We start from the raw sequence: 23,244 nt of genomic DNA, 5'->3' as shown, positions 1-23,244 counted from the left end.
ACGTCGGGGATCTGACAGGACCTAAAGAGGCGGGGCTTGGTTTATAATGGGTTAAGATTGCTGCACGTATCCGTCAAAGTCATGGAACCAAGTGCAGTGCGGTGTAGATTGGACAAAGGATAAACGAGAATTTTCGGATTGAATTGGACTGGATTCAGGAACAAGGAACTGAGGCTATCGAGAAGATCAACCAGTATGTAAGTAAGCAAGATGGATGATGAAATTGGCCGCCAGTCGACGGGTGTCAAGGTCAGGTGTAGGCGGAGCCAGGGATGATGAATGGGAGAAATCCCGCCAGCCCGCCAGGGATTCAACTAAACTGTCACTGTAGGCAAACGCCATGAGAGCGGGGGGGGGACAGCTGAGCCAGCGGGCGACGGGCGTTGACTTGGAACTGCACTGTAAGACACTGTATCGACGCGCACCAAAGGGTCCAAAGCGGAGTTTCAATCCTGAAAATTTGCTGCCTGAGTCACAAATATTCCTTCTAGCTGCTTCTTTCATCAGCTCACTAGGCCCTGAACAGGAACTAACATGGGTGGGGGGACTAGGGAGGCTAGGAGGCTGGCACAAGCCTGTGAACTTTTGACAGTGTGAATAGCATCAAAGTTGCATTTGTCAGCCGGGGCGACCGGTTCTTACCCAGACGCCAGGATCTTGGTATCAATCGGCCTGACTGACTTACAACAAGGAGAAAAGACGTAATAAAAGCCGGATGAGATGAGCATATTATTTCCTATTTCCTCTCTTTTCTCTCTGTTGTCGTCTGACTCACAGGAACTCACTCGTCTATCATCTACCTACAGTGACACCTGGGTAGACGGCGCCCCGGCTTATACCCGACTCTTTTCGGCATATAACTTCCATTGACATCCACGCCCTTTCACCTTGTGCCACGGAGTACTCTGTACTTGCTCGAATCTCCGAGTCTTTGCATAATTTAGTACTTTGACTCTTAGTTGGCAATCTCAATGACATCAGTTTCAGCCATCTCTGTTTTTTGACAGAGTCCTCTATTATACCGTCTTTTCGTTTCATCTTCCCATCATTTCATATTTATCCCCGCCCCCGGATTTAAACAAGATTCGGACTTTGTCTTGCCGTTAATTCATAAACTCCGCTGACCAATCACTATTCCTTGTACTTCCCAATGGGTGAAGCCCACTGTCAACCGCTCAGACGTTGTTGCGATGGATCTGATCTCAACGGTTTCCTAACGAACACAGTTGTTGAAGTAATTTGCCATGAACTTATACCTGGGAGACTGATTGGTTTCGGAGGTATCTACATGGCGTAATCTGACAAAATTACTCTATGCAGTATGCACCCTCGGCGCTCGCAAAAAGTATACCCATACAAAGAGCGTAGTCCGGAGCTCGGATCTTACATGCATGCTTTGGAATCATTCATAAGACCGACCCTGTTTGGCATCCCACGTGTTCGGGCTAATACTAAGCCGCCTAGGCCGCCAAACAAAGTAGAGCAGAATTGGTTCAGGGTAATCATATTTGGACTGAGCTTCATACTCGAAAGATAATTAACACAAATAAACATATCATTACTAGTCAATTCTACATGGCATCATGACTATTAGTTTAGGCTTTGAGATGTACCGAACCACCAGATTAGTTGTGAACATCAGCATTTCCAGTGAACACCAAATTGTATCACCTTTAACAACAACAATGTCTCGAACTTGATAATGATATCCACCGAAGGACAATTTACCAAGGAGATCCATCATCAGTGACTACCATCCTTGACGGTGAATGTACGATCATCCTCGGCATAAGCATCGACCTTGTACTTGGAAAACTCGCGAGTCTTGACACGATGGGCGAAAAGAATATCGAGTTCCTCAAAGGTCTTGTTCTTCGTTTCAGGAAGCCGAAAGAATGTCCAGATAAAGAAGAAAAAACAACATCCGCCCCAGAAGAACCCAGTCTTTCCTCGCCAGTCCCCAGCTGTTGGGTTCAGCATGTATGGGTTAATGACATTGCAAATGATTTGGGCAATGTAGTAAGCGATTCGACTGACGCAAACCGTCTTTGCTCGCAAACGAGTAGAACTCACTTCACTAATGATGGCATAACAGATTGGGCCTACTGTCATGTAATAAACCCCCAACCAAATGAGCATCATACTGGCTTGGGCATAATTGCCGCTTTGTGAGTCTCCTGCACCGACGCTGATAAAACCTACTATCATCAGTACCGCTGTGAGCAAACCAAGGCCCCAGAGATACAACGTGCGCCGGCCAAAGGGAGCTAGCAGCCACCAAGAGATGATCGTGCCAACAGAAGCGATGCCTAGACCGCCGACAGACATTCTGAAGGATATGGACTCGGGAAGTCCAGCCTGTACAAAGAAGTATGTCGGTGTCCCACCCATGGCCGAGCCGCAAAAAGGTTGAGCCGCAAAAGCCATGCAAGCAATCTCAGTTCTGCGTCTGTCGATTCCACGGAAGCAGTCCATATATGAGGTACCTTGATCGATTGATTTCTCGATCTCATTGGTATGGATCATCATGGCGACTGCTTGCTTGGCATGGCCAGGTTCCTTTGAAGAGCTCAGTCGCATAACTGATTTCTCGGCTTCGTTGTAGTCACCGATACGAACAAAGTACCATGGTGACTCAGGTGCGAAGAAAAGAACTGCGAACAACGGAAGAGGCCATGCCCACTGAATAGCGAATGGCACTCGATAAGACCAGTGTCCGGTATTGTTCGAGAAGCCGGCTTGTACACCGGCCGAAATGAGTTGTCCGATAGCCCAGCAGAGGTTAACGTAAACGGTCAAGTAACCTCTCAATGCCATAGGACAGACTTCGGAAGCATATGCGGGGGCCATGGTAGCAAATACACCCCATGGGATGCCACATAGGAATTGTCCGACGAGAAGAACAGGGAGGTTAGGTGAGAAGAAGGATATGAAGATGAAGCCACATATGGCTACCAAGGAGGCGAGAAGTACTTTGCGATATCCAAGCTTATGCGTGAAGTAACCATTGGCAAAGGCTCCGATGATGGTGCCAACACTGACAGCGTTGCTGAGAGCGTTCTGCCAAGAAGCTGTGATTTGCCATGTATCGGTTGAAGGTTGGTAGGTCCCATAGTGCTCCCGGAAGGCAGGTTGAGCAAAGAAAGATGATATCAGGACAATGTCGTAACCTTCCATTATGATTGAGGTTGAAAGTAGAACCGACCACAAGACAGCTTTGGGATATTTCCGAATAGCCTGGAGTAACGTGAGGCTATGTTCCTCTTCTGCGGCCTGCTTTGCAATGGCTGTGTCTTTGACCATCTCCGAAGCTGGGGCATGGTCATCTTCGCTGACTCTGGCGACCTTGTCGTCCATGATGCTTGGTATGGCGAAGGAAGTTGAGTGGTGTAAGAAGAAGAGGCACTCCTAGAGCACTGGAGTATTGTATCATTGTGGTAATCAGTCAGACAACGAGCAGCACTGGCTATATATATAGCTGAGCTATGCCAGGATATCTCAGCTGTCATGTAGAGCCCATTGGTCCTTCGTCCCATGGTGCGTATCATGGTAAGCTCTCTTTCTCTCATGATCATCCGGAAGTTGTGGGGAAGAATCCGGGGAACGAGAACTCCTGAGCTTGCCATCCTTGTCAGTTTCTTCAAGAAACCTGGGGTAAGGGTGTGGAGATGATGTTTGAGGCTGTTCGATCCCCACCGGAGGAATATACAAGGCAATGCAGCCAACTTGCTCCGGTGGGGGAGGGGATCACAATGTGCCGAAGCAACCAACGACTTGACCTAATACAAGTCGAACCATTGTTCTCCTTTTGAATTTGGATTTATCGAACTATTTCTTACTGTAAATGATTACTACATGTAAATAATCTTTCATTGATAGTGGAATTGGAGAATTTGTGGTGATGATTTTCGACAGAAGGTCAAATGTCCTAGCCCATGTTGCTGTAAAGTTTGGGTGTAATTTCCATACATTTTTGCGAAATTCGGTAGTGGGCGCCACGGACATGCTCATCTACCATTAGTTATAGAGCTGTTTCATCTTTTTTTTTTGGCCTCTTATGATACCTACTTTAAGGCTGACATTGGTAGATAGATTTTATGGCGCGCGCGCTATCGAATATCGCCAAAATATACGGACGGATACGGTACAAGTATTCAGCAAGGATACGACTCATACCTCGTACGAGTTAAACTATCACGCGCCAGGAGAGGTTGAGTGTTGGTGTTCGATTTGGGTAGCCCGGCAACAAATGACAGAGACTGAAGATGGAAAGAGCAACCCCGCAGATGACCAAAGTGTGTACCTGCCTACACGCTTAGGTTAAACCTGCCAATCGTAGCTTCCTGCAATTATACATTATCACAAACGCTCAGTGACTTCAGCTTCACAAACATGATCTGCTAGCCTAAGTCACCATGGCTCCTCAGGACGAGCTCATGCCATTTCAATGCCATTTCTGCCCCAAGACATTTGGGCGGCAGGAACACTTGGCGCGGCATGTTAGAGCCCATACACGCGAGAAGCCATATGGCTGCCGACAATGCAACAAATCTTTCACAAGACAAGACGTTTTACAAAGACATCAGGCAACCCACAGCTTAGGTGCAGTCAATCGCAACGCAGTATCAGCTAGAGCATGCAAAGAATGCGCTGCAGGTCGCAGTCGCTGCTCAAGAGAATTGCCATGTGAAAGATGCAAAGAAAAAAACTTGGAATGCATCTACCCCAAGTCTACAAGACGAAAGCCTCGTTCAGTGGCCCAACGAAGCAACACAGCTACCCAATCTACTGGTTCATCTACAGAAAATTCGAATGAGGATATCGAGATCCGTGATCGCGCCCAGGTTACAGAAGAAGTGATGAAAGACACTTCTGTACTCATGGAGAACAATGCAACCGAGAATGGTGGTGGAAATGGGTGGATTGCTGATGAGCATCAACCTATCCCGATGACAACTACTGGCGACTTGATGACCGCTACGTCACTGCCCGAATCCATGTTTCAGGTCAACAACCTAGGTGACTTTGCGGTTGAAAGAACCATGACGGAACCGACTATGGGAGCATCCAGCATCAACTGGCTGAGTGATAGCCAATATCTTTCTATGTGGGAGAGTCAGCTATCGGCTGTTCCTGATGGCCTTGGACCTGTGGGATATGTGTTTCCCTCTGGACTTGCTAGGCCCAACCCCATCTCACCCTGGATCTCAAATCAGTACAACGACGTCAATAGTGCTGGTATGGCCAGGTCAGATCCTGAACCAACCTACGCGCCAAGCCCAATGGCTACTGAGAGCCCCCATTACAGTCAAGCAGACAGCCTCCGCGGATCCAGTGTGTCAAAGTCAACTGATGGGACGCTTTATGTCGAAGGAACGATGGCAAGAGCACCGTTTGGTGGCCAGCTCTTGGGCCGAAGCATGAACCAACCCAACGCATCTCACGCAGCGGAGGCCGGATCGAGTAACAGAGCCCCAGATTCGCTCGAAGTGGACAGCCAAACAGACTCTTTCCACTATGTATCAAATGAGCTTTACTCCGAATTAGTCTCAGCTGCTCGTGGACACGCCGAAATTCACAGCCAGGACTTGACTACTGCCCCGATCCCCCCAATAGGGCATATTAGATGCTTTGTGCGACTTTACTATGAAAATTTTCATGTTATATATCCTTTTATACGAAAGAGCGCCTCAATATGGCAAGACTCAAGTAATTGGATTCTGTTGCTAGCCGTGTCAGTTGTTGGTGCCAAGTATCTGGGAGGCACATGGTCACCATCCTTGTCCAGGCTATTGGAAGCAATCTTGGACGACAGGCTTCAATCGATGTCTGAGAAAAGTAATCAGGACAGTCATGGTACTTGGATTCCAGGTTCCTCCCAGTCACGAGTTCGGTTGGACTTTATAACACTCCAAGCCTTTATTATCAGCATGATCGACAGGCTTCATAGCGGCCAGAAGGCCGTAACGGAGCGTGCGCTGAGCCAAATGATTCTCCTTGTTGAGCAATGTAGAAGCATGAATCTACTGTCCCGGGCGCCGCCTAAAATCAATAACGAGACGACATCCAGTAATGGCGCATCTATCACAGAATGGCTGCGAGCTCAATCCGAGTTACGAACGGGATTGATGGTATGGGTATGTTATTATATGTGCCAGCCTTTCGACTTGTTCTGATATTTTAGATTCTCGATTCCATTATTGCATACGAGTTCGACTGCCCACACCTCCTACAACTCCACGAAGTCAAGACCACACTTCCGTGCCAAGAAGGGATTTGGGATGAGCCGACATGGGAGAGAATCAACAGCAATGAATGCCGCCAAGGTTAGTCATAAGGGTCGCAAAATCCCAAATAATGTCGACATGCCACTAACTCGACATTTCTGTGACAGCAACAGTACTTGAGGCACTTCATCTTCTTTACATGGAAAAACGACAACCAGAGCGTTTGACTGAATTCGGAAATATTGTAATGATTTACGCCGTTTGTCGCAGGACTCAAGAGGCCGCCTATCAATATGAAACTGCGTTGTCCAGATGGACTCCAGTTGCCCATGTCGAACCCTGTTCAGAATCAATTACTGTGGCTGAATCGTGGCCACCAAGTCTCGAGATAATGACACGGTGGAGAAATAGTGCTTGTGATAGCCTTGACATGTTACACTGGAAAGCAAACGGTAAAGCTGCCAATGCCGGGGGTTCAGAACACCCAACTATCCTTCTTCTTCACCTCTCCCGGCTATACCTCTTAGCACCCTGCAAGTATTTACAAAGGTTAGCGACGTCAGCAGCGTGGAATGAAACGACTAATGGAGCATATGCTACTGTGGACTATTCGGAAGCATACAACCACCTTTATCGTTGGGCAAACGTTGACCAGTACAAGGCAAGGCTGTCTATTGTCCATGCCGGAGCCTTGATATGGCATATCCGCCGGTATCGTAGCAACAGCTTTATAGAGCCTCATGCTATTTATCTTGCTACTCTTCTGGTATGGGCCTACAGTGTTTTTACTACACGACCTACAAATCCAGGATCTCTACAGGACACCAGGGTGTCAGGGCCAAGACAGGATCTCACGAGCCATGTTTCACAGGGCTCTGCTAACGCAGGGAATATGTCGCAGTATGATGATGAAGAGGAAGAAGAAGAAGAACCGGAACCAACATTTATACATCTGGATCGGCCATGTGATGATGAAATGGTTCAAACTTACATACGTCTTGGCCACAAGATGAAAGGCTTTATGCAGCGCGTTGGAGATATCTGCAGTACTGACGCCCCGCCAAAGATCCTAAAGGAAGGTATAAGGCTACTCTCACACGCCATGGATAAGAAAAAGGCATGGGGAATAGAGGTCTCCTTTGTCAAGGGTTTAGCAAGTCTATTGGATGCAACCACTGCGCAACAAAGTGAGAGAGCAGTAGGTAGTGGCTTATTCTAAGATTAAATAAACCCATCTATCGCCACCTCAGAGTCTCTGGTTGGCATGATATCTCGCTGATCTCAAGTACTCGGAACACGTTATCCTTCTCTTACGAAAACTGGCATCTGTGACAAAGGACTTTCCACTGTCACGCTCTGTCCCGAATCATAAGACGATTCACCATCGAAGGAAGACCACTTCTTGCCTTGAGGAAGCTGGGGGAGATACACCTCAATACTGGTCTGGCCTGGTTTGAGGATGGGGCACACAAGATACTTGTCGCCATACAAGTACTGAGTCGAGATGCTCCAGCAGTTCTTATCATCTGGAAACTCGTAGAACAGAGGCCTCATAACCGGTGTTCCCTTCTCGTGTGCTTCCTTCATAAGCTTTCGTGTATATGGCCGAAGCTCCTCTCGCATCTTAATGTACTTGACGCAGATGTCATAGACCTTGGGGCCATAGGACCAAACCTCGTTGGGTGCGCCACTACAGCAAGTCGCTCCGCCGGTTGTTCCATGCTGTGGCTGGCGAGGTTCACGATCGCCGTGCAGTCGCATCACTGGGCAGAATGTACCCCATTGAAACCATCGTACAAAGAGCTCCCGGAAACTCTCATCGTTGGGGTCGCCTCCGTGAAAGCCTCCGATATCTGTTGTCCACCAGGGTAGTCCGGAGAGTCCCATGTTGAGACCAGCACATATTTGATTGTGGAAGCTACCCCAAGACGACGCAATATCACCGCTCCATACAAGGGCACCGTACTTTTGGCTACCGGCCCAAGCACAGCGGAGGAGGTTGACGATGTTCTTTTGTCCTTCTGCCTCCTGACCCTCGTAGAATGCTCGAGCGTATTCGACAGGGTAAATGTTTCCAATGGAACTATTCGAGCCCTGGAAATATCGATAGTTTTCAAAGTCGTATGCTGCATATTCCGGCTCTGCTTCGTCTAGCCAGAATGTCTTGATGCCCTTGGTAAAGTAATTCTTCTTGACAGTTTCCCACAAGTACTTCCTAGCATCTGGATTTGTGGTGTCGATGTGAACAGTCTCGCCTTGGAAATCGAGTCCAATGCGAACACCTCGATCCGTACGAATCAAGTAACCATGTTCTACCATATAATCATAGTTTTCCGATTTCTTGTCAACGGTTGGCCAGATAGAAACCATGAGCTCGATCCCAAGATCTTTGAGTTCCTTGGTCATCGCATCTGTGTCTTGTCAGCACCATTTCGCTCCACGATACACGGAGACTTACCAGGGTCAGGCCAGTACTCGGGGTCAAATTTCCATTCGCCCTGCTTAGGCCAGTGGAAGAAATCGACAACGATCAGATCAATAGGGATTTCTCGTCGCTTGTACTCCCTGGCTACCTCCAAAAGCTCCTCTTGTGTCTGGTATCGCAGCTTGCACTGCCAAAAGCCAAGTCCATATTCAGGCATGAGGGGTACTTTTCCTGTAGCGTCTGCATACGCTTCCACGATTTGGGCTGGCGAGTCTCCTGCAACGATCCAGTAGTCGAGGACCTGCGTCGAGAATGCTTCAAATGACATGACATTCTTTCCGAAGACGGCTCTGCCGATTGCTGGATTGTTCCAGAGGAGTCCGTATCCAAGTGACGACACGGCAAACGGAACACTTGCTTGAGAATTGCGATGGGCTAGTTCGAGATCCATGCCCTTCAAGTCAAGCCATGGCTGTTGGTACTGGCCCATTCCGAATATCTTTTCATCGAGACTGACACTCTCGAGCCGCATGGTCAAGTGGTAATTCTCAGTTCCAAGAATACCCTTGAACTCGCGTGCTTCAACTTCAAGAGCACTGCACTTTGGATCGATGAGATCTTTTCTATTGCGGCAGTACTCTTCAAGAAGCAGTTTTCCATCTGCGGTCTCGATGGTCAACTTGCCGAGACGAGAGATCCGGGCTTTGATGTTGCCATTGGTGATGGTTGCAGAGTCCTCAGAAATGGATATCTTGGGTGTTATTTCCTTGAGCTGTTGGAGAGCCCAGTCCTCAGATGACATCTTTGCGGACTTGGTGGCTCTCACACGGAATGCGTTGGGGCCCCATGGCTCAATCCATACATCCTCCGCATCGTACTTGTAGCGGAGGCGGGTTTTGTCGTCAAAGAACATGGTGACAATTCTCGCCAGATGAAGGGATTGTGCTTGTTCAGGTTGTGTTGTAGTGAGTATGATACACTCAATTGCCGTGTTTGCACCAGAAGGCTAATGCTGTAACTACAGTCTAGAATAAATACTCAATCGAATGAACCCAATCTTTGAGGCCGTCACTTTCCCCGCCGGAGGAATGCAAGTCCTCCAGTCGGGTATTATTGATGATCCAATGACAGCATCTGCGGTAACATCATGCATGCATCTCCAACTTCCCCACCGGAGTTTTGAGAGGATTGCATCCAAGCTACATTAGTATACAGGTGGGTAGCAAAAAAATAGGGACTTGAAGAAGATCAGACGAAATCATTAGTCCACTCTTAGGCCATATATACACTAAGAATGGTCTAATATTTATGTCAGCGACTAAATCAGTACCGGTTTTTATTCAAACCACCTGGTATACTACTCGTATTTATAAGGCGATAGCATATCCATAAACCAACAAACACATGACATCAAAATCTAGGTCATTGTAGATAAGGGATTTTGCAGCAAGTTCACTTGGTTGAGATCTGCAGGGCTGTGGAGGAAGTGTTGGCAGGGTGCAAGCCACCATTGACCACACGCACAACAATGGACGCACTGGTGTACAGCAACATAGGAAAGGGCTCAAATTAAATTTCTCAATTCTGCAGACCATGGCGACTAGTAAACCACTTATGCGTTCCCTTGCCCTCGGTGGGATGCTTTCCCCAAAAACCTAGCCTTGTCGGTAATGCTTGAGCACAACACTTGGACATCCTATCTGCCGGTATCCCTGCATCTTCCCGGCAGGTTATTACTATGGTCATGCCGTTTCTGTTCAACCATCCTGCTTTCTTGGCTCTTAGGGTCGAGCAAGTGCCTGTCCTACACACAGACGTCCTTGAAGTATGTCGTTAGTAGTGTCTCTATATTTGAGGGAGCAAAATGCAAGGGCTCAAACTCGGTACTCACCACTCAGGTCACCCTGAAATAGAAACTTGTGCAAGCACACATTGCGAGCCGATTTCCATCCGGTGTTCAGCGTTGGCAATGACTTCGGCAAGGGGGACCGCCGAGTTGTTCCATCATCCGGTGTATACGAATGACCTTTCCAACCTCGCGTGTGTGTCGCTCACTGGATAGAGTTGCACACGACACATTTTTGAGTCGACGAAGAGTACGTCTCATGCGTACATTCTTTTCCATGACTACTTTAGTGTTGGCCATGATCTTGCGATTATTTTTCACAAGTCTTCGCTTGATTTCCACGAGTCCGGTAGTGTCGCCCACGAGTTTGCGATTTTCTTCCTCAAGCTTGGAATATCTTTCCTTGAGTATGCGATAGTGTTCCTTCAATTGATTGGTACGGTGAACGTTTTGCGAGATGTTCCTCATTGTTAAGGTTACATCGTATAGCTGAGTCGACCGAATCAAGCCGACGAGGATCTCACTGGGACTCATGTTCTCCATAGCTGGTAATTCTCTGATCAGATATCAGATCTATTGGATCATTAGAGGAGATTTGAGATACCGGCGCGTACTAACCGGAGGAGAAGACTAATCCGTCGTGTGAGTGGTGGTGGCTGATATGAAAGAAAGAAGGATTTTTCGGCGTGGTGAGATGATGGGCCACGGAATAGATTACCGGACGATAACAGAAGTAGAAGTGCAGCCTTGTCTGAATTGAATTGATCTTACAAGAATGAAGTGTATCCCTTCTGTGCGTGTGATTGGCACTTCTTGTCAGTGCAAGAGTTCAAATTTTAGTTCCTACTAGTAGGCAGGCAGATTTCGAGGTTCATCCGCTCAAGGCAGGCAGCAGGACTCCCGCGTTATTCTTCCTTCTAAATTAATTGCACCTGCACTGCACTCCCTTTCTTTCTATCTTCACCGGCGGCCGCAAGCCGATTATTCCCCTGAGTACATTTCTTTCTCTATAGAACCCGAAAGAGAGTCAAGAAACAATGGCGCCGCCTTACGCAAATGTTGGACAGCCCCAGGCTTACCGGGAATACCACTCAGAACCTCGTCCCGACAACAAACTACCACCACTCGGCTGTAGCAAGGTATACTATTACTTCCTTTATCTCATGTTCTCCTACTGACCAAGTTAGGACGGGCATATCCGTCTTGTTCCTGGCGAAGTGTACTGTCGATGGCGACACCCCGTCACTGGGGTTCTCTGCAGGAGTGTAAGAATATCCTCTAGTAACTCTGTACACTGGGCCAGAGATTAATAGCTACAGGCCGATCGCTACGACACTCTCGAGCTTGAAGAGCACTATCGATTCGATCATGGTTGCAAAGTGGCTCCTGACAACCGTCCCTTATTTGGCGAGACAGATGGCAAGCCGCATCGGCAGGCTATTCGTAAGAGCTATTGCACTAATCCAACAATCAACATGAAACTAACTAGGGTTTTCTATCAGAATGGTACGCAGATATGCTCCAAGGTCGTATGCCATCTTGGCCTCCAGCCCCTGAACACAATTGCCAGGACAGTAGCTCCGACAACAATCGACCCAAAAGAGAGCCTGGCATGCAAGACTCCGGTGAGACTCGAATTCAACAGAAAGATGATGTCGAACAAAACCACTTTCCAGATGTTAGTATTGGAGAGGACGAACCGGATAAGAACTAACACAGTGTGTATCTAGGTATCGCAAAATCAACAAGCCAGCTGGAGCGGAAAAGAGAAGCAGCCCCTTTACTTGAAGATGGAAGACCTACCTCTGGGTACCCAAGAAGAGTCTGATCGCCACAGCGCAGTTCGACTATGTACTCTGTTCAACCAGCACCAATCAAGCATGCCTCCTCGCGTCCGGTCCAGGCTGCTTCATCTACTCAGGACTGGCCAATTTCAGCACAATGCACAGTCAATATTCCATCCATTCAAGCACCAACTCAGCATCCATATGTATGACGAAGAGGAAGCACAGGCCAATTGGATCAGTGTCACCTACGAAAGATGGTTCATTCTCGTCGGTGTCTATGGTTGGAGCATGTTGAGAGATTACGCAGATGGCATCCGAAAGGCTGTGGTAATGCGTTATGGAGAGCCCCTCGACAGTGACTTGACATTCAAGGACTCTTCGGACAATAGCGGAAGTATCGTGCGTCCCTTTCTGTCACAGCTGGCCGATGAGGTTTCCATATGGGGCCCCATGACTCGACAGCTCGAACAAATAATCCGACAACAGGAACAGACAATCCGAACGCAGGGCTCAATGATAAGGAATCTTCAGACGGTGAACTCAGCCCAGCAGAAACAGATCGACAAACTCAACACCATAGTCGGTGTTCAGTCCCGCACTGGATCTCGTGAAAAGGTGAATGACGGGGACAGGGATGTCGACAAGAATCGCGAGGCCTTGGCTGTCCTCGAGACGCAGAACAAGAGTCCTTACAACACTTCAGGAGATCTTATAGAAATCACCAACTCCAGAAAGCGTGCCCGTCGCGATTAGGAGTACATGAGAGTCACAAAGGATTATTGGAAGAACTGAACAGGGCCAGGAATAATTGCGCTACGTGTAGTCTCAATAAGACTACCACAAGGAAATGTACCCCAGAAAGCTAGTAGTGAATTCATGAAGCTAAAATTACATCAATTTCATGTGAGTGTACAAATAGGAGGAAGTTTTGGAAAAATTGTTTTCGGATATTTGTTCAAGTCGTTGGTCTAGGGTAGCGCGCGTTCAAAGTACATGTACTCTTACTACGATGCTCTCATTCATCGAAGCGTAATTGGTTTAGTGGTAAAATTCTCCGTTGCCATTCAAGCGACATCGGGGAGCCCTGGGTTCGATTCCCAGATTACGCATCAAATTTCTTCTTTTGCCGGTACTACTGGCAATTCTTTTTTTTGTCTCTGATGTCGTCAGATGGCAAAATTCTGGCATTGGAGTTGACCTTCTGCAGAACGAGATTGAGTTTGTGAATATCTAGTGATTATGTAGGATAGCCTCCAGGTCTCGACTATCGTCTTAACCCGTTCTATCTCTAACTTAACGTTGCGATATAAACGTTTCGATACGTTTAATCAAGCTTGCACGGTATGGGGTTTACTTCGAAGAGGATGCATGTCGCGGAATTCATTCACTTACGAAGTTTTCATCCCTGTAAAGTACAAGACATGCTCAATTCTGATTCTGAAATATTGACAAAAACAACAAGACGTTCTTTGGTATTCTCTAAAGTATCAAAAGTTGCTCTCTGTTTCGTTCCTACTTCGCATGAAAAACAATGGTATAATCTCTGACACGCCGTATATAGAATCATCCGTTCTACCTGTCGCCCTTCTTCCCTTATACAACAAATCGCAAAACATTCTTTAGTTCGCCTCTACTCCAAAACCACCTCGAGACGCGATCTCCATAGCCAACTCAGCAACAGTTTGGTCACTCAGTACTTCAAAAACCGAGACCTCAACACTGCAGTTGGTCACAACCCAGTTTCGGACTCCGACAGCCACCAAAGAATCCACTCCATAGACATGCGGCGGCTTGCCGGTGTCGACCTCCTCAGGCAGCATGTTCATAGCTTTAGAGAGCATGTGCGAAAGGCCTTTGGTGATGATTTCGGCAGCTGCGTCTACGGCAGTGCAGCAGGTAAGGAGAGACTTCAAGTCAAATTTGCTTGTGCCATCGACAATGGCTAGATCGGGTGGCGGCATGTCAACCAGATTGAGGTAACCATAAAGGGCAGTGCGAGACCAATAGGGATCTGCTGGCTGATTTTGTCGGATAAGTCCACCGGATCCGATGCCCATTATGACACGTTCGGGCATGCAAGTGCTAGGTGTGATCTCTTCAGTAATGGCGCACACGACCATGGTAAGGAAGTCCTCGTGCCTGATACCGTAGAACCCACTCGCTCTCAAGATGTCGAGGATCTCGGTGTCGTCGGCAAGCATACCAGCACCCAAAACAGGACCAAGGTCGATCGACGTTGCATTTTTGCCTTGGAGGCGGCACTTTTGCGCAAGGGCATCTTCGAAACAATTTCCAGCTGCGTAGTTGGCTTGGCCTCGATTTCCGATAACTCCAGCAGAACTGGCTAGAAAGATGAAAAAAGGATCATCAGACTTATCTGAGATCGCCTGCACAAGGTTGTGCGAACCCATTGTCTTTGGCCGGACTGCCTCCATCCAGTCAGAGTAGGTCATGTTTGCAAAAATTGAGTCTTTGATTACTGCGGCGCATTGAAAAACACCTTTGATGGGAGGCATTTCTTCGCATATGTGCTCCCGGATGATCATCTCAAGACTGGCCATGTCGCAGATATCAACACAGTAAACCCGCGCGTTGACGCCCATCTTCTTGAGGTTTTGGAGGAATCTCTGAGCGGGCTTGCTAGATGCCCCTGATCGTGATATGAAAGCGATGTTCCGAGCTCCATTCTTGACGAGCAAGTCGCAAATGCTGCGGCCGAGACCGCCGAGACCACCAGCAAAAACATACGTGTGCTCATGAGATAGAGTCTGGTGAAGCAACTTGGTCCGATTCATAGTTTGAATCTCAACCATAGTGTTGGCGTCAATGGCCGCGGTGACAGATACAAGTCCAAATAATGGGCTCTTTTCGACAAGCTTGAAGGCCTCGATTATGTTGGGCAGTTCAATGTTTTGAACAAGAAGTCCCTCTCTCACCAGCTTTTCTTCCAGGTATTCTTCGTATTCAGCGACATTCTCAATCAGCTCTGCCACGTAGTCGGCCTCGTGTTCCATAAGTGTGGCCAAGTCAAAGTTGACAATGGAAATGGTCGCGGATCCAAGTTGAACAGGTGGAGGGTACGGGGACTTGCTCGCGAATTGTGCAATAATGCCACCTGTGAACTGTTAGAAGTTGATAAATGCATTGGGATGTACGAAAGCTTACCATGGCGCACACACTTGATGTTGGCCTCCAGGTGTTTCTGCGTAGGGTTGTACACGAGGTCAACACCCTTTTGTAAACGATCGCGAAGGATCACAGCAAAGTTATCTGTGTCAGCATTGAGAATGTGAGAGTTCTTAATGCCAATACTGAGAAGAAACTCGCGCTGGCTCGCGGCACCACTGCCCATGATGGTCACAAAGACATCGGCAGACAATCGAGAAGCCAAGCCGAGAGCTGCAAGGCCAAACGTGCTGGCTCCAGCATGGATCAGTACCGATTTTCCACGCCCAATCCTTCCGACATTGACAATACAATGATAAGCACTAATGCAATGACTGAGAGGAATGTTGGAAGACCATTTCGCGACAAACCGGCTGTCAATGTTGGCATTGCTCTGAATAGCGCCTCCAGCGACAAGGCCGACGACGCGATCACCAGTCATAAACCCAGAGATGTTGCACCCCGTGCGTCTAACACTGCCGCGAATTTCAGTTCCAAAGTCGGAATCCGAACTTCTTCCCATGACGGTCTCCAGGTCAATAAAGCCGAGAGGGGCACTTTCGAAAATCACCTCGACCTCGCCAGATTGGGGAGCGAATTGGGTTTCAGCAGAAAACACCAAGCTGTTCTCAACTAGACCAGGCTGAGCAACTTGAAGCTTTAAATGCCGTACATAGCCATGGAACGACACCTTGGAAACATCGTGCGCTACACCTTTCTCGACAATGTCATTGAGTGGCTCAATAGGAACGAGGCGAGGAACAAAGATCTCTCCATCCTTCTCGGCGAACTCCAACTCGCGGGGACCGGAGCCAGCAGCCCATACAAAACTTTGCAAAAAGATCCTATTGACAGAGTTGAGGGCGGTGGGAGAGTCCAGTGACGTGCTAATATCCAAGTCAAATGTCACAAACATTTTCAAAGGATCCTCTGAGTTGAGTGTGCGCGCAAGGGCAATGATAGGAGCGCCCTTGGGGTTCATAGGTTCCATATGAGCACCCCTTGAGATCCAAAGAATGCTTTTAGCTAGCCTATGCATAGTGTGGAAATCATTGAACTCTGGCTCAGACCAATTGTAGACATAGGCACCTGTGTTGTCGGTCGCAAAATCGAGAAGTGAGATGACAATCTTGCCCTTAAGCTTTTCCGGCTGACTCTTTACTTCACCCAGATGCATAATCTGAATTTGTAAAGTATGGTAACACTCCAGAATCAGCTTTCCAGCAAAAGATCTTGCCTCGGACGGATATTCGTTGGGCAGAAGGACAACCACATTGGGTACAGAAAGCCAATCATGGACAGGATCTAGGTGATGAACACTGAACTCCATGTTCACGGTTCCACCATTGTCGTCTTGGTAGCTGTGGCCAATGATCTCTTTATCAGCAGAATCGAAATTGCCAGGCGGCAGGTTTTCTAGTAGAAAACCAGGTCGTTTCACGTGTTTCAGGAGCCTGGCGGTGTCAACATCATCTTGAACACAAACAATGATCAGGTCATAGTTAGGCAGAGGTTCGGAGCCGTCAACAGCTCGGTTTTCGACAAAATGTTCGTAGTGTGTTCCCTCAATCAGAGGTGGCCTTTGTAGGGGCTTGGTACCGGCAGTGTGGCCTAAAGTGTATCGAGAGAACCAAGGCGTTCTCCCCTGAGGACAACCAAATGCATGTAGAATCTTTAGGGCAGTGTGTGCACTACCGCCAACCTGAAGAATAGATATACCCGGAAACTTGTGAGCAAGTGTCGTGGCAAGAACCTCGACTGTTGGAGCTCGTGCACACGTGATGTCTTGTTTCCACGAGATCTGAGTGCACAAAGTGCGATTGTTCTGAAGAAACCCCTCTGCGGTTTGAGATGAATTGACGATACTAGTGAAGTGGAGGCCACTGACGATTACCGAAGGCTGGTCCCAGCATGATTGTGTCATGGCAATGTCTGCGTTTGCATCGCGGACACCGGTTCGAGCAGCAGTAGCGTAACCCTTGAAGTGCTTGCTCAGGTCGCGAGAGATGGCTGCTGAGACAAATATACTCCTGATGAAGGTCGGGACCATAGGCTCGGACGAGACAGCGAAGGGTGTCTGGAACATTGAATCCAAAGTCGCCGGGTGAATGAGATGATCATACTCAAACTTGGCAGGCATCTTTGACTGAGTGTCAGGGATGCGAACTTTGGCGAGGCATGCGCCATCTCCCTTGAGTATCTGTGTGAGGTTCTGGAAAGTAGGACCGTAGTTCATGCCAACAATGTCGAGGAGCTCATAAAGCTGTCTGGGGACGATCCACTCCTTGCAGGTAGTCCTGAGCGACTCAAACGTTTTGTGGTGCTGACGAAAGACAGCTCCCCAGTGGCGTCGCTTGTACCGTACCTCGATAGAGCCAGATGCATTTTGTTCCCAAGGAGAATTGAGCTGCTTCGAGTAGATACAAAAGTCGAAAGCGAGATCCTGGTGCTGATCACCCGAGGTTGAGAGGCGCTTAAAATTCATGGCCATTTCCAGTCCATGTGTAGTATTCGGCACAATCATTGCCTTTTCGATCCGCATGTTAGTGATCTCGAACCCAAGGACGTTTTCCGTCTCCTTAGTCAGTTGGCTTGCACCTTGTAAGGCCATAGTAACCATTCCAGCTGCTGGGTAGATGATAGTCTTTTGCACTTGGTGATCCTGAATCCACGGGTTTTCTGAAATGCGGAGGAAGCCACGCCAGCGAGGCTCAAAGGAGATGGCGTCGGCGGTGGGAGCGCCGATGAGGTCTTGTCGGGGAAACTCTCTGAATCGATTCGCTTCACCAAGGTGAGACTCGTGCCAGTATGACTTAGCGTGATTCCACAGGTAAGGAGGAAGATCAGCCAAGCACTTTGAGTGATCTTCGGGGGAACCTTGAGGAACGATCTTGTCCATGTCGAGTTCATAACCGCGCGTCCAGAGACCGCCTAAAGTCTCCATGAGAAAGGTCGAGTCGCGATGTTTGTGGCTAAGGGCTGAGTGGAATGTCGGAGGGTTGTTGCTCTTAGTCAGATTAATGATGTCGAGAACTGGTGAACGTAATGTCGATGTAGGACTCAACTCGACAAAGATATCAGGGCAGTCTTCAGGGGGCAGGCTAAGCAGATGGTTGATAGCAGACATAAACAAAACTGGTTGGGTCAGGTTTGATGCCCAATACATCTTATCCATCTTTCTTCCATCGATGTACTCCCCAGTAACTGTTGAGAGCATTGCAGTAGACTTCCGGTGTTCGCGTGGTTTCACAAGTCCAAGGGCAGACTTATACTCATTCTCAACCAATAGCATGTCCTGGGAATGATAAGCAACCTGAACTGGAAGGATACGGCAAAAGATGCCCTTTGCAGTGAGTTCTTTGTAGGCACAATGGATGTTCTCCTTTCTCCCGGATAGTGTCACTGATCGAGGACTGTTGATGCAGGCTACCTGACAAGGGTACTGCTTATCATTGAAGCTCCCCTTGATGTCAACGATCGATAGTCCAACCGCCATCATGGCCCCTTCAAGCGGGGGTCGCTTGAAAGCAAGAGAAGAGGCAGCTAGGCCACGGTAGTATGCAACCTGCCAGGCTGCCTCTTTCGTAAGGGCACCCGACGCGTAAGACGCTGCGATCTCGCCAGAAGAATGTCCGACGACGTAGTCGGGTGTGATGTGAAATGAATTGAAGAGATCTACCAAGGCCATCTGAATAGCTGTGGTGGCAGGTTGGGCGATCCTAGCGTCTGATACGCGACTCCTGGCTTGGTCTTGAAGTATCTCCTCGAGTAGGTCAAATTGACTTCCGAGGGCGTCTTTCATATAACGAGAAGCAGATTCCAAAGTAGCGCGGAAAACCTCAAAACACAGGAGTTCTTTTCCCATTTGGGCATATTGCGCGCCTTGACCAGAAAAAAGGAAGCAAACCTTGGGCTTCTTGTTTCTGGAAGTCCGCTTGAAGTGAGAGTCATTGACATTTTGAAGCTTGCTAATGAGGTCTTGCAGAGACTTCGCCACGACAGCATGTTTCCACTCCAGGTTGGACCGGCGACAACCAAGGGTGTAAGAGTAATCGCGAAGGAAAGACTCATCCATTCCTGTCTTTGACTTCAAGTAAGGCAAGTGAGATTCCATGACACGCTGAACACCAGACCTCTCATGCGCTGAAAAGAGGAAAAGTTGCGGTCGAGTGACTGTGTTGCAGTGTGACGTTTCTACAGTAGAGCTCAAAGCTTCGAAGGAGTTGTGATTGCCCTTTAGTCCGCGAGCTGATAGGTATCGAGGAGCTTCATCCATAATGACATGGGCGTTTGTGCCTCCGAAACCGAAGCAATTGACACTGACACGGCGCAGACCGGGAAGAGGCCAGTCGAGCAATTTCGTCGGTACCTTGACTTTCCAATTCTCAAAATCGATGTCAGGGTTGGGTCTATCAAAATTGATGTTTGGTGGGATTTTGGCATGTTCCAGTGTAAGAACGCCTTTGATGAGTCCAGCTACACCAGCGGCACCTTCTAGATGACCAATGTTGGGTTTGAGCGATCCAACAACGATGGGGTTGTCAAGGCCTCGAACAGAGCCGAGCGATTCAGATATGGCTTTAAGCTCTCGCCAGTCTCCGGCCTTGGTACCAGTGCCGTGACACTCGACGTAACCAGTTTGGCTGAAGTCAAGGCCTGCAGATTCGTAAACGGAATGGATGTTTGCGACTTGCGCTTCCTTGCTTGGCAGAGTAATGCCTTTGAAAGCTATTAGTAGGTTGAGAGAACAGGTGAGACTCTGATCCACTTACCAGTAGTATGGCCATCCTGGTTGACCTTTGTGGCTCGAATCACTGCACGAATAGTGTCATTGTCACGAAGCGCATCTGATAGACGCTTCATGACTACAACACCGATACCTTCGCCTCTTCCGTATCCATTGGCTCTGGAATCAAAAGTGAAGCACTTGCCATCAGGGCTCAGAAAATTGAGAGCTGTCATTGGCATCATAGTGTTGGGAGTAAGAATCATGCCTGCACCAGCGGCAATCGCCTGAAAAGTTGTTAGAGCCCGACAAGAATGAATAACCAGGGAAGATTTTACCAGTGATGTTTCCTTTGTTCGGAGACTTTGCGCAGCAAGATGAACAGACACGAGACTACCACTGCAGCCGGTATCAATGGTCATGCTGGGTCCGTGCAAATTAAAAAAGTACGAGATACGGTTCGCCATGATGGCAATGCCGTTTCCAGTGGCAGCATATTGAGGCTGCCAATCTGGGTCTCGGAGGCATACTTGTTCATAGTCTGACTGATATTAGCAAGTGTTGAAGTAAGGCAGCTGAGTATCCAACCTTTGACGAAAGAACCAACGTAGACTGCAGCATCGGTGCCGTCAACATCCTCTTTTCGGATTCCAGCTGAATGTCTGCGTTAGTATTGATACAAATAAACCTACAAGGAGACTAACCATTCTCAAGTGCCTCGTATGAGGCTTCAAGGAGGATTCTTTGCTGAGGGTCGATAGCTTTGGCATCTTCCGCTGCAACAGCGAAGAACTGATAGCACCAAGGTTAAAATAATTTCTTTTGAGGGGAGTTGTTTTTTTTGAGGTCGATACTTACAGAAGCGTCAAAGGCAGCGAAATTGCTCTTGATGAAGTGGGCACCGCGGAAGGATATCTAGATAGGTGTAGTGTCAGTAATGCTCTTCCTCTTGGAGAGTGCCAGTGCATACACTTCCTTGACGGTCGCCGCCGGGATGATAATAGCCGTCAATATTTAGACGATCTTTAGGGAATTCACTCCACTGAGATTCTCCGCGTTCCAAGACTTTCCACAGTTCCTCGGGAGAAGAGGCATCACCAGGAAATCGCAGGCCGATGCCCACGACAGCGATATCGTCTTCCATGGCGCCAAAAGGCAGACCCAAAACGAATCTAGCAAAATAAGTGCGATGTTCTCCTCTATTTCTTTCTCAATTAATGGTTGTATCGGAAAATGGGGATCAAAAAGTCCAAGAGAAATCGTGACTACCAAGAGAGGTGTTGAGGTTGGAGAGAGGGAGAGATTTCGAGGTTGGGTGCGAGAAATGACGGAATATAGGTAAGAGCAATTCTTCCAAAAGCTACCAGTGGTGACAGATATTTTTACAGTGCCGTACCAGTGCCAAGAAGTAGAAATATCTTGACAGCTTGGACGGTGAAGTGAAGTGGCAGCCAGTGACTCGATCAGCTGGCACTGGCAGACAGCTGCAAAGCCAGACTCTGGCCCACGCCTCTACTTTTTCTCTCAAGATAGGAATAAGAGTGAAGCACGGGTACCAAAACCAAGAGAATTATCGTATGACGAGCATGGAGGTCATTCATCCCCTCCCTCGCTTGGTGTTGAGATGATAGAAAGGAGGCCAGGATATCGTGCAGTGTCCTGCTTTTATTCACAACCTTCTCAGATCTGTTGGTTCCGAGAATAGGATCAGGTAAAGAGATAAAAGCCTCAACATCCAAGTCAATCTTTAATTAGAATGATCTGACAGGATTGATGCCGTGCCGTCACAACACTGCCACTGCCACTACCAACAGCTGTCCATCCCGCGGTCGGCGTGATAACTCAAGTTTGGCCGACGGCACGGAGTATGACTAAGATGATGCCATGCAGAGACAGGGAAAGTACAGGAGGATAGGTAGTTGAGGTTTACCCAACCCGAGGGCAAGCTACTGTCTATTTAGTCTGTGTTGGTAGATACATCAGGGTGCATTGCGTATAGCTTCACACACGAACAAAGAGAGCAGGGGACGAGTTCGGACGGACGCAAGAGTTCACCGAGCTTGTCCTAGCGGTCAGAAAGATCAGATTGCCAAACTTCCCTTCTCACGGCAACGTGCTTCTATTCAAATGCAGGCTTAGCTGCAATATCCCACCAACATCTCAAAGAGAATGGGTAGCTATGAATAGTTCCTTGAGCAATCTAGAGTCTCCAAAATTAATTATTTTACCCCACGATATACTACCAGAAACCAGGTATGCTTATACTGCCCATCTAGATTTGTTTCCTCGCTCGCTCGCTCGCTAATTTGGGATTTGGACGGGCCACCGCCGTAGAACCGCATCGGACGTTTTCTCTTACCAACGGCACTTGGGTGAAATTGAGACTCAAAGCTTCCTGCTTAAAAATTTCGGAGCTCCATTATCCTAATAGATCCATCCTCCCTGCATTTGCCAAAGACTGAGAGCCCGATAGGTAATGGAGAACGGAGCATTGCCCATATTGAGACTGCCGGTCAGAAACAAGATCAGATCAGACAGTTCCAATTGCAACCCTTTTTCTGACAGCTCATAAACGTTTGTCCACAGTAGGAACGCTTACATGTGTCATAGTGGGGATTTTCTGCCAAGACAAGCCAAATCAGATATGTAGTGTGGGCGACTAGAGATATATCAACCTTGTCTGGAGTCGAATTCTGCCTCGGAACCGCAGATATTGTCAGTTGGGGGCCATGCAGCATACTCGGATACGAGCATTTGACAGTCGACAGCCAACGGTGAGAAGATAGTCAGTGGGTTCCCTGTCCTGTCGACTCAATTACCTCTGACGAAACATATTGACCGACGCTAGGATTGCGTGGCTGACCTCATTTTCGACCGTCCATTCAAATCCTCTTGATCCTGCGGGACGAGCCGCTGCAACAGGATAAGTATAGGATCAAGAATATGCAGGTCATGACTAGGACGACTCAAAATTGGTCAGCACACGAGAACCGGGTACAGGTACTAGACTAAAGTACCAAAACCAAACACCCCGGCCAGGTATCCTGTATATGCTTGGCTATGTTTCT

At 48.1% G+C, this 23,244-nt stretch overlaps 6 protein-coding genes across 6 annotated transcripts; 2 read left to right on the top strand and 4 right to left on the bottom strand.

The window, feature by feature from the left end:
* Positions 1 to 1,743: 1,743 nt before the first annotated feature.
* FPSE_11966 (uncharacterized protein) lies at positions 1,744 to 3,357 on the bottom strand (the record flags this gene model as incomplete). Its single annotated transcript, XM_009265083.1, has 1 exon — positions 1,744 to 3,357. One exon carries the CDS (start codon positions 3,355 to 3,357, stop codon positions 1,744 to 1,746), a length of 1,614 nt encoding a protein of 537 aa, XP_009263358.1.
* A 1,058-nt stretch (positions 3,358 to 4,415) lies between these two features.
* On the top strand, positions 4,416 to 7,240 carry FPSE_11965 (uncharacterized protein; the record flags this gene model as incomplete). The annotated part of the gene is made up of 4 exons (XM_009265082.1): positions 4,416 to 6,137; positions 6,185 to 6,326; positions 6,395 to 6,993; positions 7,037 to 7,240. 4 exons carry the CDS (start codon positions 4,416 to 4,418, stop codon positions 7,238 to 7,240), a joined length of 2,667 nt encoding a protein of 888 aa, XP_009263357.1.
* Positions 7,241 to 7,526: 286 nt separating this feature from the next.
* On the bottom strand, positions 7,527 to 9,565 carry FPSE_11964 (uncharacterized protein; the record flags this gene model as incomplete). The annotated part of the gene is made up of 2 exons (XM_009265081.1): positions 7,527 to 8,638; positions 8,686 to 9,565. The coding sequence occupies 2 exons, from the start codon at positions 9,563 to 9,565 to the stop codon at positions 7,527 to 7,529; spliced, it is 1,992 nt and encodes a 663-aa protein (XP_009263356.1).
* A 1,044-nt stretch (positions 9,566 to 10,609) lies between these two features.
* On the bottom strand, positions 10,610 to 11,041 carry FPSE_11963 (uncharacterized protein; the record flags this gene model as incomplete). Its single annotated transcript, XM_009265080.1, has 1 exon — positions 10,610 to 11,041. One exon carries the CDS (start codon positions 11,039 to 11,041, stop codon positions 10,610 to 10,612), a length of 432 nt encoding a protein of 143 aa, XP_009263355.1.
* A 494-nt stretch (positions 11,042 to 11,535) lies between these two features.
* Positions 11,536 to 13,038, top strand: FPSE_11962 (uncharacterized protein; the record flags this gene model as incomplete). The annotated part of the gene is made up of 5 exons (XM_009265079.1): positions 11,536 to 11,637; positions 11,686 to 11,763; positions 11,818 to 11,941; positions 12,001 to 12,176; positions 12,229 to 13,038. The coding sequence occupies 5 exons, from the start codon at positions 11,536 to 11,538 to the stop codon at positions 13,036 to 13,038; spliced, it is 1,290 nt and encodes a 429-aa protein (XP_009263354.1).
* An 866-nt stretch (positions 13,039 to 13,904) lies between these two features.
* PKS7 lies at positions 13,905 to 21,320 on the bottom strand (the record flags this gene model as incomplete). The annotated part of the gene is made up of 8 exons (XM_009265078.1): positions 13,905 to 15,400; positions 15,451 to 20,169; positions 20,223 to 20,463; positions 20,515 to 20,717; positions 20,765 to 20,830; positions 20,881 to 20,968; positions 21,035 to 21,091; positions 21,147 to 21,320. 8 exons carry the CDS (start codon positions 21,318 to 21,320, stop codon positions 13,905 to 13,907), a joined length of 7,044 nt encoding a protein of 2,347 aa, XP_009263353.1.
* Positions 21,321 to 23,244: the final 1,924 nt, after the last annotated feature.

This window comes from Fusarium pseudograminearum, chromosome 2 (assembly GCF_000303195.2).
Source record: "Fusarium pseudograminearum CS3096 chromosome 2, whole genome shotgun sequence".
NCBI classification, from domain to species: domain Eukaryota; kingdom Fungi; phylum Ascomycota; class Sordariomycetes; order Hypocreales; family Nectriaceae; genus Fusarium; species Fusarium pseudograminearum.
This window is presented reverse-complemented; position numbering and strand designations above follow the sequence as displayed.